This window comes from Muscardinus avellanarius, assembly GCF_963383645.1.
Source record: "Muscardinus avellanarius genome assembly, chromosome: 3".
Classification (NCBI taxonomy): Eukaryota; Metazoa; Chordata; class Mammalia; order Rodentia; family Gliridae; genus Muscardinus; species Muscardinus avellanarius.
In genome coordinates, this window is record NC_137788.1 from 38,077,355 (window position 1) to 38,090,960 (window position 13,606).

General features: G+C 51.8%; 1 protein-coding gene across 2 annotated transcripts in view; it reads left to right on the forward strand.

Moving 5' to 3' along the window:
• Positions 1–13,606, forward strand: part of RNF220 (ring finger protein 220) — a gene marked incomplete at its 5' end in the record, with an annotated part of 265,038 nt that overhangs the window by 220,186 nt on the left and 31,246 nt on the right. For both annotated transcript variants that reach the window (XM_080692424.1, XM_080692425.1), the window contains 2 exons: positions 1,782–1,914; positions 11,482–11,527. In XM_080692424.1, the coding sequence (XP_080548550.1) occupies positions 1,782–1,914; positions 11,482–11,527 (179 nt within the window). The remainder of the gene's footprint in view (positions 1–1,781; positions 1,915–11,481; positions 11,528–13,606) is intronic.

Sequence of the window (13,606 nt, forward strand, 5' to 3'; positions counted from 1 at the left end):
TCTTAGTCACCACCAGTGTGGGTTTTACCCAGAAGCTGATTTCAACCCTCTACAAACACCAGTGGCAAGAAGCAAGGAAGATCTGGGCTGAAGCTAAAGAAGTCCTTTCCTCAGCCAGAGCATCCATGAACAGCTAGAGATAGTTCTAGACCAAGGTCTCCTCAACCCTCCCACCTGTAAGCAGAGGCTGGGTTTTAGGCATCCTAAGAGGGATGCACCAGGCAACCCGCAGGCTCTTCCTCCAGGATCAATTAGCATTAGAGACAGAGTGGGAGTTGAGTGCAGACTCCCAGCAGCCCCCGTGTGCTCATGTACTGGGGATACATAATTCCAAGGGTGTTTTGGAGGGAGAGAAGTCACAATCAGTGAGACTCTCAAGAGGCCAATGAAGAGCCGGGTGTGGTGGTGCACGCTTGTAATCCCAGCATTTGGGAGGCTGAGACAGGAGGATCACGGTTCGCGGACAGCCTCAGCTACTTAGGCCCTCTGCAACTTAGTGAGACCCTGTTTCAAAAGAAAGAATAAAAAAACAGGACGGGGGTGTGGCTTGGAGGTTGAATGTCCCTGGGTGCCATCCCCAGCCTTGCCAAAAAAAAAAAAAAAAAAAAAGAGGCCAATGAAGTATCCAAGAGAGAGTTGGTGACGCCTGAGTAGGGAGAACATAGGCCCCAGAAATACTGAAGAAGTAGAATGGACAGAACTTGGTAGTCAAATGTGGGAGAGGTAGAAAAGCCAGGAAGGAGCCGGGTGTGGTGCCACACTCCTGTAATCCCAGGATTTGGGAGGCTTAGACAGGAGGGTCACAAGTTTGAGGACAGCGTCAGCAAGTAGTAAGACTTCTGTCAACCTAGTGAGACTGTTTCCAAATAAGAAATAAAATCAGGCTGGGGGTATAGCTCTGAGGTAGAATGCCTCTGGGTTCAATCCCCAGAACCACAAAAAAAAAAAAAAAAAAAAAAAACAGGCCAGGAAGGGGTATGGTGAAGCCAGTACTGGCTTGGGTCACTAGGCAGGTGAAGAAGAAATTGAAGAATTCAGTTTGAATTGCTAAGTTTTAGATGCTTATGGGACATTCAGGCATCAATGTCATCAGACGTTCGGATGGAAGGGTCTGAAGGGATCTGAGTAGAGATGCAGTGTGTGCAGTCAACAGGTCATGGTGGGAGTTATGGCCAAGGAGTGGACGAGATCACCTGGCATGCAGAATGCAGAGAGCAGAGCTGAGGACAGAGCCCTGGGAAGAAGGGAGGAAAGGAGGAGTGCTACCCTGGACGCCGCCCCTCCCCTTGGTCTTTCCCACTTGACTACAAGGTCTTCAAGCGCAGAGACTAGGTCTGACTCCATTCTAGGACCCACTGATCTCCACTAGGCCTAGTTCAGAATAAGCATGAAGGGATGTTTGTTGAATGACTGCAGGAATTAATCCCTTTTTTCCCCCTCTTTTGTCTTTCTTCTCTGGATCTGGAGAAGGCGAAAGCTGTGAGACAGGAGAGTCAGGGAGGCATTCCACATTCTGGGTGATGATATGATTAAACACATGTAAAATGGCGTGATCATGGTTTGATTACACAGAGCACTGGTTGTGTCCCAAGAGGGGCAGCTGGCTAAGGCTGCCACAGCCTCTGGAGCTACAAAAAGGAGTGATGCTCATGGGCTCCAAAATCCTCAGGCTCAGCCTTCCTCTAGGTCAAGAAGAACCCCAGACACCAGAGGCCTGGGCACTGGGCTTCCCTTCAGGGATCAGCCCAGCTCATGGCTGTCTATTCTCCTTCCCTTGCCAGGTAAGAAGAAAGCAGCAGCGCTGTTTGACAGCCAGGCCCCGATCTGCCCAATCTGCCAGGTCCTGCTGAGGCCCAGCGAGTTGCAGGAACATATGGAGCAGGAGCTGGAGCAGCTGGCCCAACTGCCTACCAGGTAAGCCACCCACAGGAAACCCACCGGCTAAACGGCACCTGAACTCCCAGCCCCCAGGTCTCAGGAGCTGCACCTGGTCACACCCCAGCCTCTCCGCTTTCAGCTTTCAACTTCACAGATCCTCCAGCTGAATGGTGCTGCCTTTCTCTTGCTTTATGTTTGAGGGTGGGAGGAGTGACCTCTCAGGCCCCAGCCTCAAAGAGCATGTGAGGGGAGCTGGATGGGGGATTAGCCACTGCCACGGACCCAGCACTTCCATGTGGGCAGGAGAAAAGAGGCTGGTATGAGGACTGGCAGTCCCAGCAAAGGTCCACCCTGGTCCTGCCATCCAGCAGAGTGAGCAGAACCTTCCCCATGAATCTCAAGGGCTGAAAAGTGACAATCTTATTTCTACTCCACTTACCCCCAGCCCTCCCTCCCCTGTTTCTGCCTGGGAAACTGGGCTGCACTTCCTTAGAGAGGAGCCAGGTTATGCGGAGCACAGGAGAGTTGTAACAAATTACCTCAAAACCTAGCAGTGTAAAGCCAACATTCCACTATGCTGTGTAATCTGTGGGGCCAGGAATTCAGACAGGCACAGAGGGGAGTGTCTGCTCCAGGTATCTGGGGCCTCAGCTGGGAAGACACAGGATGGAAACCTGGATCACCCTGAAGTTCCTTCATTCACGTGTCTGGTAGTTGATGCTGGCTATCAGCTGGGACCTGAGATGCGCCAGGGACCAGAGTATCTACACATGACTTTTCCATGCAGCCGGGGCTTCCTCGTAGCTTGATAGCCTTGAGGTGGCTGGGCTGCACACACAGCAGTTCAGGGCTCCAAAAGCAAGGGTTCCAGCCAACGAGGTGGACCTGGATCCCCTTCTCCAACCTGACACCACAGACTGTCACTTCCACGGTACTCATATTGATCAAGGCAGCATTACCCCACCCAGATTCAAGGGGAGGAGAACCCCAATGTGACAGCAGGAGCGGCGAGGTCACATTATAGAAGAGCGCAGTGTGGGAGGGAGATGTGGCCGCAGCCGTCCTCTGAACCACAGGCCACAGGGCCAGCCTGCCCATTGCTCCTGACCCACCCTTGCTCAGTTCAGGGCTCTCTTTCTTTCTACCCTCTCAATTAGCCCCACCCCCACCCCATTGCTGTCCTGGGAAGCTCAGAGCAGGAGAGTGCAGTCAGGCAATACAAACTCAAGGTAAAGACGCTGATCTACGGGAAGAGTTAGCGCTGTGGGGTGTCATGGGCATCAAACCCAGCACAGAGCAGAGGCTTCCTGCAGTGCTGGGACTGAGCCCAGAGGTGGGCTACCACTGAGCTACCTCCTCAGCCCTTCTTATTTTTTATTTTGAGATAGGATGTTGTTAAGTTGCCTGGGCTAAACCAGGCAGAAGGGGGCACACCTGTAATCAATCCCAGAACTTAGGAGGCTGAGAGAGAAGGATCACAGGTTCAAGGCCATCCTCAGCAATTTTCTCTGTGTGTGTGTGTGTGTGTGTGTGTGTGTGTGTGTGTGTGTGTTACTGGGGGTGGAACCCAGGGGCTTTTCTACCTCCAGGCTATACTCCCAGACCTATTTTATGTTTTATTTGGAAGCAGGGTCTCACTCAGTTGCTGAGAGCCTCACTAAGTAGCTGGGGCTGGCTTTGAACCTGTGCAATCCTCCTGTCTCAGCCTCCCAAGCGCTGGGATTACAAGCATGTGCCACCACGCCCAGCCTGTTTTATTTTAATATTTTATTTTGAAACAAAAATCTCACTAGGTTGATGAAAGTCTCACAATTTGCTGAGGCTGTCCTCGAAACTCTGATCCTCCTGTCTCAGCCTCCCAAGTACTGGGATTACAAGCATGTGCCACCACGCCCAGCTAGCCTCAACAATTTAGAAAAATCCTCAGCAACTTAGTGAGACTATGTTAAAAATAAAAGGGAGCCAGGCATGGTGGTGCATACCTGTAATTCCAGTACTTAGCAGGCTGAGACAGAAGCATCACAATTCAAGGTAACCTCAGGAATATAAGGAGACTTTCAGAAACCTAGCAATAACCTGTTTCAAAATAAAAATTAAAAAGGGCTAGAAGCATAGCTCAGAGGTAGAATGCCCGAGTTCAATCTTTTGTACAAAAAAAAATTGCCTCAGCTGGCCTACAAACTTGTGATCCTCTTGCCTCAGCCTCCCGAGTAGCTCAGATTACAGGTGTATGCCACCCTGCCAGCTCTGGGAAGAAGGACTAGTCATCTATTGCTGTGCTACAAATTACCCCCAAACCTAGTGGCTTAAAACAACAAACATTTATTATCTCAGTTTCTGTGGGTCATCAATTCCAAAACAGCCCGGCAGAGCTGTAGGTGGTTGCAGCGACTGGCTCAGAGTCTCCCAGGAGGCTGCAGTCAAGGTGTCAATCAAGAACTGAGGGGAGTGCAGGATCTGTTTCCAAGATGGCTTGCTCACATGGTTGTTGGCAGGAGGCCTCATGTGGATGTCTCCAAGAGCTGCTTGGGTTTCCCTCGGTGGCAGTAGATTGTCCATAGCATGTGACCCAAGAGAGAGACTGAGGAGGACGCCAGGATGCCTTTTCCCAGCCTAGAAGGACTTACACCAGTGCTTCCTTTATAGCCTGTTCTATTCGATAGAAGCAGGTCACCAAGTCCCATCCCTCAAGGGAGGGGAATTAAGCTCTATAAGCTCTGCCTCTTGAAAGAAGTATCGAGCCCAGCATTGTTGGCTCACCTGTAATCCCAGTGCTTGGGCAGCTGAGACATCAGGACTGCAGATTTGAGGACAGCCTCAGCAATGTAGTGACTCTCCAGGCAACCTAGTAGATCTTGTTTCAAAACAAGAAATAATGTCCCTGAGTTCAATCTCTAGTATCACACACGAAAGAAGGAAAAGAAAGAAAGAAAAAAAGAAAGAAAGAAGAAAGGATGGATGGATTTCTGGGTATACTTTAAAACCCCTACAGAAGACTATACTAACAATAATAATAGGTCTTGTTGAACACTCACTATGTGCCAAGTAGTTTACATTGCATTAATTTGTTTAATCTTTACAACAACCCTCTCAGATAAGTGGTACAGTCATCTGTTACCTGTTACTCAGTGATGGAGAACATCTAAGAAATATGTCCCTGGGTGATCTTGTCATGCAGGCATCATAGAGTGTACTTACACAAACGAAGATGCCAGCCTGTGTGATGGCACACACTTGTCATCCCAGTACTTGAGAGACTGAGACAGGAAGACTGCAGTTTTGAAGCCAGCTTCAGCAACTTAGTGAGGCCCTGTTTCAAAACAAAAAAATAAAAGGGCTGGAGGTGAGCGCACGCTTGCAATCCCAGCATTTGGAAGGCTGAGACAGGAGGATCTGGGTTCATGGCCAGCCTCAGCCACTTAGTGAGGCCCTTTGCAATTCAGTGAGACCCTGTTCCAAAATAAAGAATGAAAAATAGGGCTGGTGGTATGTCTTGGAGTTAGAATGCCCCTGGGTTCCATCCCCAGTACCACGTGAGCGCACGCGTGCACACACACACACACACACACACACACACACACACACACAATAATATTCAAACTGCTGGGTGTGGTGGCGCATACTTGTAATTCCCCTGCTTGGGAGGCTGAGACAGGAGTATCGCACAGGTTCGAAGCCAGCCTCAGCTACTTAGTGAGGCTCTCAGCAACTCTGTGAGACCCTGTTTCCAAATAAAATCTAAAATAGCCAGAGATAGAAAGCCCCTGGGTTCCACCCCCAGTACCACCAAAAAATAATAATAATATTCAATCTCAAGTAATCTGACTCCAGCGCACATGCCTTTTTATTTCCCCCTTCAGGACTGGGGATTGAATCCATGTCGTTCTACCTCCCAGTCTTTTTAATTTTTATTTTTGGAAAGAGGTCTCACTAAAGTTACTGAGGGTCTCACTGAACTGCTGAGGCTGTTTTAGCCGCCCAAGTGCTGGGATTACAGGCACAAACCAGTATACAGGGCTCAGCACTCTCTCTTAACATGAAAACTTCCCTAGCGCCTTAAGCACACCATCTCAGAGGCATTAGAAAGTAAAAGAAACATCCTGCAGTTGACCGCCAAGCCTCCTGGACAGAGGTCTGGGAGCTCTGTGCAATTTCCTCCCAGTGGAGGACGTAGCCGCAGAAACAGGAAACAGAGGCAGAGATGGGAGACTCCAGAGCTTCCCGAAGGCCCTGCCCCACTCGGGTCTGGAGACCTGCTCTTCCCGCATCCCCACTGCCCTCAGCCTCCCGGCCCACCCACCCTGGCCCCGCACAGTCCCTTCTCGCGGGTACCCCCAGCCCTGCCCACGCCCGCGCTCACGCCCCGCGCCCCCGGCACGCCCCCGCCCCCCAGCGGGTGTCTGACAGCCGGACAGCGGGATCTGCACAGCAAGTGAAATTCCCGTCGGATCGATAAAGCCGAAGCGCTGGCGGCGACGGGTCGATGGTTTTATCTGTCTCGGCCCCGCCGCGCCCGGCGCGCTGACAGTCCGACCGGCCGGCAAAGGCGTTCAAGGGCAGCCGCGCCCGCGCCCCCTCCCCCTGGCAGCGCTGGACTGCAGCTGGACCGGCCCGCCGCGCCCTCGTGATTTATCTGGATTTTTAATTGGAAAAAATTTGCGAATTAATTGATTTCAGGAACTTGCCAATTAACATTGTAATTGGGTGCGTGATAAATTCCCTAGGAGCGTGTCAGCTCCCTCCGGGCTGACGGCTAGGCGGCGGGGAGCAGGGAGGCCCCAGCCTTGCCTGCCCCTGCCCAGCCCTGCCAGCTCTGGGCTGGGAAAAGGGCCGGCACCACCCGGGCCGCTGAGGTCCGTGTGCCTCCCCGCCCCCGCCGCAGCACCCGGAACACACAGGTGCCTTAGGCGACCGTTTCACAGAAAGGGAAACTGAGTCCCACAGGAGGGCCGAGTCCAATGCCTACATCCCAACCTTCTCCTTCCTGTGCCCCACACTCCCTCTCCTCTGCCCGCCTCCCATTTCCCTGTGCCGGGCCCTCCCCTCTGCTCTCCTGCGCCCCCTCCCCCTTGCTCTGCCGTCCTCCTTTGCCCTGAGCCTGCAAGTGGCCAGGAGGCCCTGCCGGGGGCACAGAAGCTACCTGCATCCTCAGGTTCTGGTGGAGGAGCTGGAGGCTGGCCTCTTGTGCCTTCTGCTTCGCTTACACCTCTGCCCAAGAGCACAGAGAAGGCCCCCTGGCAACCAGCTACTCTTCTGGACATACCCAGGCCTCACTGAGAGAAGCGGAGACTTGCCGGATCCTAAGCTGGATGGAGGCTTAGTTTTCACAGATGCACAGATAGACACACGCCCCTATTCCCACAGACAGGGGGGCTCACACACTTCCCACCGATGTGCACTGGCACAGGTACAAGGGCTCGGTCCTGACAGGAGGGGCAGGCGAGTTCCTGTCAGCAAAGCATATTTACATTTGTGATCAGAGACTGTGCCCCCCACGCCCTCCTTCACCTCATCCCATCCCTGCCCCGTCTCTCATGCACGGCACCCTTACACCCCAGGACTTGGCCGATTAGAACAAAGAGGGCAGAGTTGAGTGGAGGATAGATCCTAGACGGCCTTCCATGCTGGAGGGGTCCTGGAGATTGTGGGAGGAGAATGATGGAGATCCAGAATGAAGCTCCCTCAGAGCAAGGTGTGCTGCAGGGGAGTGGCTCTGGGGAGTGCTGGCTGGTGGCAGAGGGGGAGGCTGGGCAAGGTAGGGAGAAGAATTGATGAAGCTGCCCCTAGGACAATGGCAGTAGCCATGGGGACAGAGGAGGCAGTGAGAGACCTGGGGCAGAAGAAGCCGGAGGACTCAGCCAGGAAACTTACCAGAAAGTACACTCAGAAGTAAGTGTCCGAAGGCAGGAGGTGGCAAAAGGCAGAGCTCTGTGTGATGGGGTAGGAGCTGGATGTGCCCTGAGGGACAGGCGGGGTCACAGATGCAAGGGCAGGTGGCAGGGGCTGGCTCTTAGTTTCCACCAGAGAGAAGAAACCGCCTAAGAGCTGGAGAGTCTGCGTGAAGCAGAGTGGAGCCTGGCCTGGGGCTGAGCTCAGAGATCTCCTGCAGGAGATCTGGGCAGGGAGGCCAGCTCCCTGAGCAGTGCTCTGAAGGGCCGAGAGAAGCCAAAGGGAGGCTTGGTGCCTGCAGGAGAGGCGGGGTGTGGAGATGGCAGTGCCCTCACCCCCACTTAAGCCTTATTTAAGGCCGGCCTCGGTGTTTGGTTGGGTAATGAACTAGATAAACAATTCCCCAAATAGATTAAAACGAAGTGTAACTTACAAAGGCGATGATGGTTTATTCCCGGGCAGTGCACCATTTCTTTATTTCCAAGGATAATTCAGTGTAAATCACCTTAATTAAAAGTGTCAGCCCAGCCCATGAATATTGTACTTAGGAACGCGTTTCCTGGGTCCCAGTTATAATTTAAAACCCATGGATCACTAGGCAGCGAGTGACTGAGCAAGGGAGGAAATCGTTGAGGGCGGGCTGTGGAAACAAGGAGGGACGGAAGGCAGAGCCGATGGGCTGGGCGGGAGCCAGGCGGCCAACAGCTCCGGGCTGAGACCTCTCTTCTCCAAAGCAGGCTCCTCAGGGCCTGGGGGAACAAGCAGACTTGGAGGTGATGGGGTTGGCAGAAGGGGCCCTTGTTCCGAGCAAGGGAAGGAGTCTGAGGCTCTACCAGCCCCGTGCAAAGAACAGAAAGAACATTGCTAGGAAAAGATTCAGAAGATGGGCTTAGCCAAGCGAGAGGATGGACACCCTGACCCTGAACGGCCCCATTCCATTTGGCTGCAGCAAATCCGGGGTCGGTGAGGGCCTCCACTAAGTCACACAGCAAGCTGAGAAGAGGCAGAACTCAGAATTCTGCCCTCGAGCCCGCGCCCTGCAAATCTTCACAAAGGCAGAGTGGGCAATTAAAAGCCAGCGCTTTGAGCCAGGCAGGGCAGCACACCTGAAGTGCCAGCACACGGGAGGTGGAGGCAGGAGGATGGCTTGAGCCCAGGAACTAGATGGGCCTAAGAGCACAGGGGGACCCCCTCCTCCATCCCAAAGAGGAAATAAATAAAACCCAGCACTCTGGGTTCAGTCAAATCCCAAATCCCAAACTGGCCATGGACTTGGCAACCATAAAGATGTTATTTAACCTGTTATGCTACTTTGTAACTTTTTGCTAAGATTCTGTGAGGTAAAATATACAAGGCCTGTGTCTGTCATATACGGTGAATGTACAGTAATTATTCCTTCCTTCTTTTTCTGTTGTCCTTACCTGATCCAACTAGGTACTAGTCCTGTCCAGTGGGGGGCAGGGCGTGGCGAGCTTGTATCAACAGCAGATGTCTCACTTCCTAGGCAGAATGGTGGTGTCAGCGCTTGTTTACTGAATGAATGCGGGAGTGAAGGAATGATAGAAGCCCTGCACTCACCTACTAATTGCTCCTCAGAGTAGCTCAGTTTCCCCTCTGTCTCCCCAGTGCCTAGGTCAGGACCAGGTATGGGCCATTTATGAACAAAATATAACCAAATGGAACTTTTTCTGTCTGTCTTTCTTAGCCTGCAATGTCCCCACTGTGTGATTGAACTGGTTGATAGCTTTGTTCTTACATTCAGACCGTGGCTCCAACCTACTGCTGAGCCTGGTGGCCTCTGCTGTGCTCCGTGTGTATCTGTGTGAGTGTGTGTCCATGGGGTCTCCATCTGTGGTGCATGTGCGTCAGGGTGTGTAACCCTTGTGTCTAGGTGTCTGTATCGATGCATGGACTTAGGTAGACCTGTGGACCTGAGCAGATCTCATCTAGTCCCCGTGCCTGTTGTGCATTTGTCTCTGGGAAGATGACCCGTGGCTAGGTGCATCTGTATGCATGTCTGGGTCTCTAGGTGTGACTGCATGTTAGCTGCCTGCCTCTTGGCAGAATTATAGTCTGTGGATACGTGTGTGTCTGCCTTTAGACCAGGGCTTTCCAACCTCAGCACTATTGACATTTTGGGTCAGATAATTCTGTATTGTGAGGATCTGTCCAGGATGTTTAACATCCTTTACCCACTAGATGCTAGTACCACCCCCTCTCCCCACCTGAGTTTCAACAATCAAAAAATACCCCCAGCCGGGCATGGTGGCACACGCTTGTAATCTCAGCATTTAGGAGTCTGAGACCAGAGGATTGTGGTTTGCAGACAGCCTCAGCTATTTAGTGAGGCCCTCCGCAACTTAGTGAGACCCTGTTTCAAAATAAAGAATAAAAAATAGGGTAGGGGGTGTAGCTCAGAGGTTGAATGCCCCTGGGTTCCATCCCCAGACCTGGAAAATAAATAAATAAAATATATATAAAATCTCCAGGGGCAAAGGATGTAACTCAGTGGTAGAGCACTTGCCAAGCATGTAAGAGACTTCAGATTTGATTCTCAGCGCTGCAATACATATCCAGACATTACCAAATGCCCCCTGGGTCGGCAAACATCACTGAGGGCCACTTCTTTATCCAAATCTGCTATTCTTTGCTTGCACATTGAGTGCGTCTATGTCTGACCCTGTGAGAACCTAAGAACATCTGTGAGTGTTTCCTATGTATATGGACTTGGGAAGTCCATATGTGTTTCACATATTCTGCTAGGATGTGTGCCTGTCTTTTGTGCCTTCTGGATGTATCCAAGGATATACTCTGCATGTATACCATGTATGTGTGGGGACCCTATGAAAATGGCCTGTGTAAACCTCCATGCACAGCTCAGCCTGCACTGCCGCGTGAGTGCATTTGTGTGTATGTCTACTTGCGCAAATGTGAGCACAGATGTAAGGAGCGTAGTGGGGGCAGCAGGCAGGGAGGGACAGGAACAGGGATATTAATGTTTCTGAAGTGGATCTGATTTGATACGTCTTGTTCCATTGTCAGCATCTGTTTAGCGGGGATTTGTAATACTTTGTGGCTCTGGCTCACTCATGCTTAGCGCAGGATGTGGCCTTGCATACCAATTTTGTTATTAAACACAGTCCTCGCCTCCCCCACAGCCCATCCATCACCTCCCACCCCAGCCCCCGCCTGCTCTGAGCTGCCCACCATATTTCAGGGCCCAGCTCCCGCCCGCCTGCCGCGCCCGATGCCGGAGGGCCTGGGGCTGACAAATTGAATCAGGGGGAGATCATTCCTGGCCTAACACAGTTTGCAGCGTGTTGGAGGGAGAATTGACAAGAGCCATGTCAGCTCCATCACCCCAATCCCATAGGAGCTAAGAGCAGGCTGGGGACAGAAGGGTGGAGAGAAGGGAGCTCCGGGAAGGGCAGAATCCTTCAGGGCTGATCCCAGGAGTCAGGTAAAGTCCCTTTTCCCAGTTCCACTGGGGGAGTCTCCCAGGCCTAGTTTCTGTGCTCCACTACCAGTGGCCAGTACAACCCTTGGCCCCAGTAGAGCCTGAGCCAGACTAGGCCACTGGGTTGAACAGAGCTTGGCTGAGCTGGCCAGGCAAGGCTAGTTATGCCTTCTCTCTTGGGGTCTTCTTGCTACTCTACCCTCACATACCCTGGGCAGCAGCTAGAATGGTCACCCTGTTCTCTTCTTTCTTGGCAGCAAGAATTCCCTTCTGAAGGATGCCATGGCTCCAGGCACCCCCAAGGTATGTGATCAATTATGTTTTTCCTCCTGCCCATCCTAACCTAGGCCTACCCAGATCTGGTTCCTTCTAAGAGAAAGGAACTCTTTCTAGACACTCAACTGTCTCCAGGGCTTGATCGTCAACTTGCTCTGGGTGTTTGAGTGTGTGTGTCTCTGTGTGTGTCTGCATGCATGTGGTCTGTGTGTGAGGGAATGCTCATCTGCCTTCCTCCTCTTCCAGCTAGGAGAGAGATCGGAGTCAAGGGTGGCCTGGGGGTGTGGACAACCCAGGCACTCGGGCTGGAAGGCTCAAAGGAGGAAGGTGAGCTGCAGCAGGTGAAGAAAAATGTAGAATTGCAGGTCAAGATAGTGCAAGGCCTTAGAAGCCAGACCACAGGGTATGTGTGAGTGTGTGTGTGTGTGTGTGTGTGTGTGTGTGTGTGTGTGTACATGCGCATGTGCATGCATACACATACAACGAGGAACCAGAGAAGATGCTGGGTCTCCCTAGGGAGATAGCCTATCCCTCTTAACAGATGCCATGGGAGAGAACCTTGGAAGCATCAAATGGAGAAAGGGACCATGAAGGACAAGTGTCTGGCTCAAAGCAAGGCCAGAGAAGGCTTATACAATGTGCTTCCCCAAAGGTGATGGTTTTGAAAGAATGGAGACCTGGAGAGCCCGACTAAACCCTCACTTGCTAAGTCTCCTGCCCCACTCCTCTGCAGAAGGCTGTGCCCCCTTTTTATATAGTTATCACAGCAGTCCCCCTCCAGCACGTTAGGGGGAGTGAGGAATGGGTGTTGAAATTTGCAAAATGGGTAAAGTCAGTGCAAATGGAGATGAGAGCAAATGACAAAAAAGAGAATTTCAAGCCAGGCGTGTGGCACATGTTTGTAATCCCAGCATTTGGGAGGCTGAGACAGGACAGCCTCAACTATTTAGTGAGGTCTTCTGCAACTCAGTGAGACCCTGTTTCAAAATAAAGAATAAAAAATAGGGCTGGGGGTGTAGCTCGGAGGTAGAATGCCCCTGGGTTCCATCCCCAGTACCACAATAAAATAAAATAAAATAAAATAAAATAAAATAGGGGCTAGACGTGGTCATGCAGATTTGTAATCCCAGTACTTGGGAGGCTGAGACAGGAGGGTCGAAGGTTCATGGCCAGCCTCAGCTACTTAGTGAGACCCTCTGCAACTTAGTGAGGCCCTGTTTCAAAATAAAGAAGAAAAAATAAATAGGACTGGGGGTGTAGGTCAGAGGTAGAATGCCCCTGGATTCAATCTCCGTACCAAAAAACAAAAACAAAAACAAAAAACATACAAAGTCACTGGTGGCCTCTGAGAGGGCAGTTCTGGGGAAAGGAGCTAAAGTGACAGAGATCACCTCCATGGAGTTGTCCCAACTACTCTTCAGGTCTTTAAGGGGGTGCACACCTATAATCCCAGTGCTCGGGAGGATCGCAGGTTCGCAGCCAGCCTCACAACTTAGTGAGGTCCTCTGCAACTCAGTGAGCCCCTGTTTCAAACAAAGAATAAAATTGGGCTGGGGGTGTAGCTCAGAAGTAGAATACTCTTGGGTTCCACCCCAAGTACCACCAAAAAAAAAAAAAAAAAAGGAAGGAGGAAGAATGGAGAACCTAGCCAAGCCTTGGACCAGTGTAGGCCTTGGCCAAGAAGGCAAAAGCCTCTCAGCCCTAAAAAGAAAAGGTGAGGGGAAGCCAGGCAGCTGTGAACTCAAAGAGGTAGCTGCATGGGCAGAGCTTGGCCGGCCTTTAGTGATGTAGTTAAGGAAGGTCAAGACCAAGCTCTCAGGTCAGCCACTACAGCCAGTGACACCTGACACCTCCACTACAGCCAGTGACACCTGACACCTGAGCATGTTTGGCAGGGTTGAGAACTTGTACACCGAGGCCTGTATTCTAAGAACAACCCTGACGTCACAATCTGCATCCATACCTAGCTCCCCTCGCACACACCGGCTGGTATATACAGCCGGGTCAGAAGGCACACACAGGAAGTCTTACGGCCACATTCCCACGGCCACAGATACAGGCGGTGATCCCCAGATGCAGAGACAGGGGACACTTGCTCATCCACTA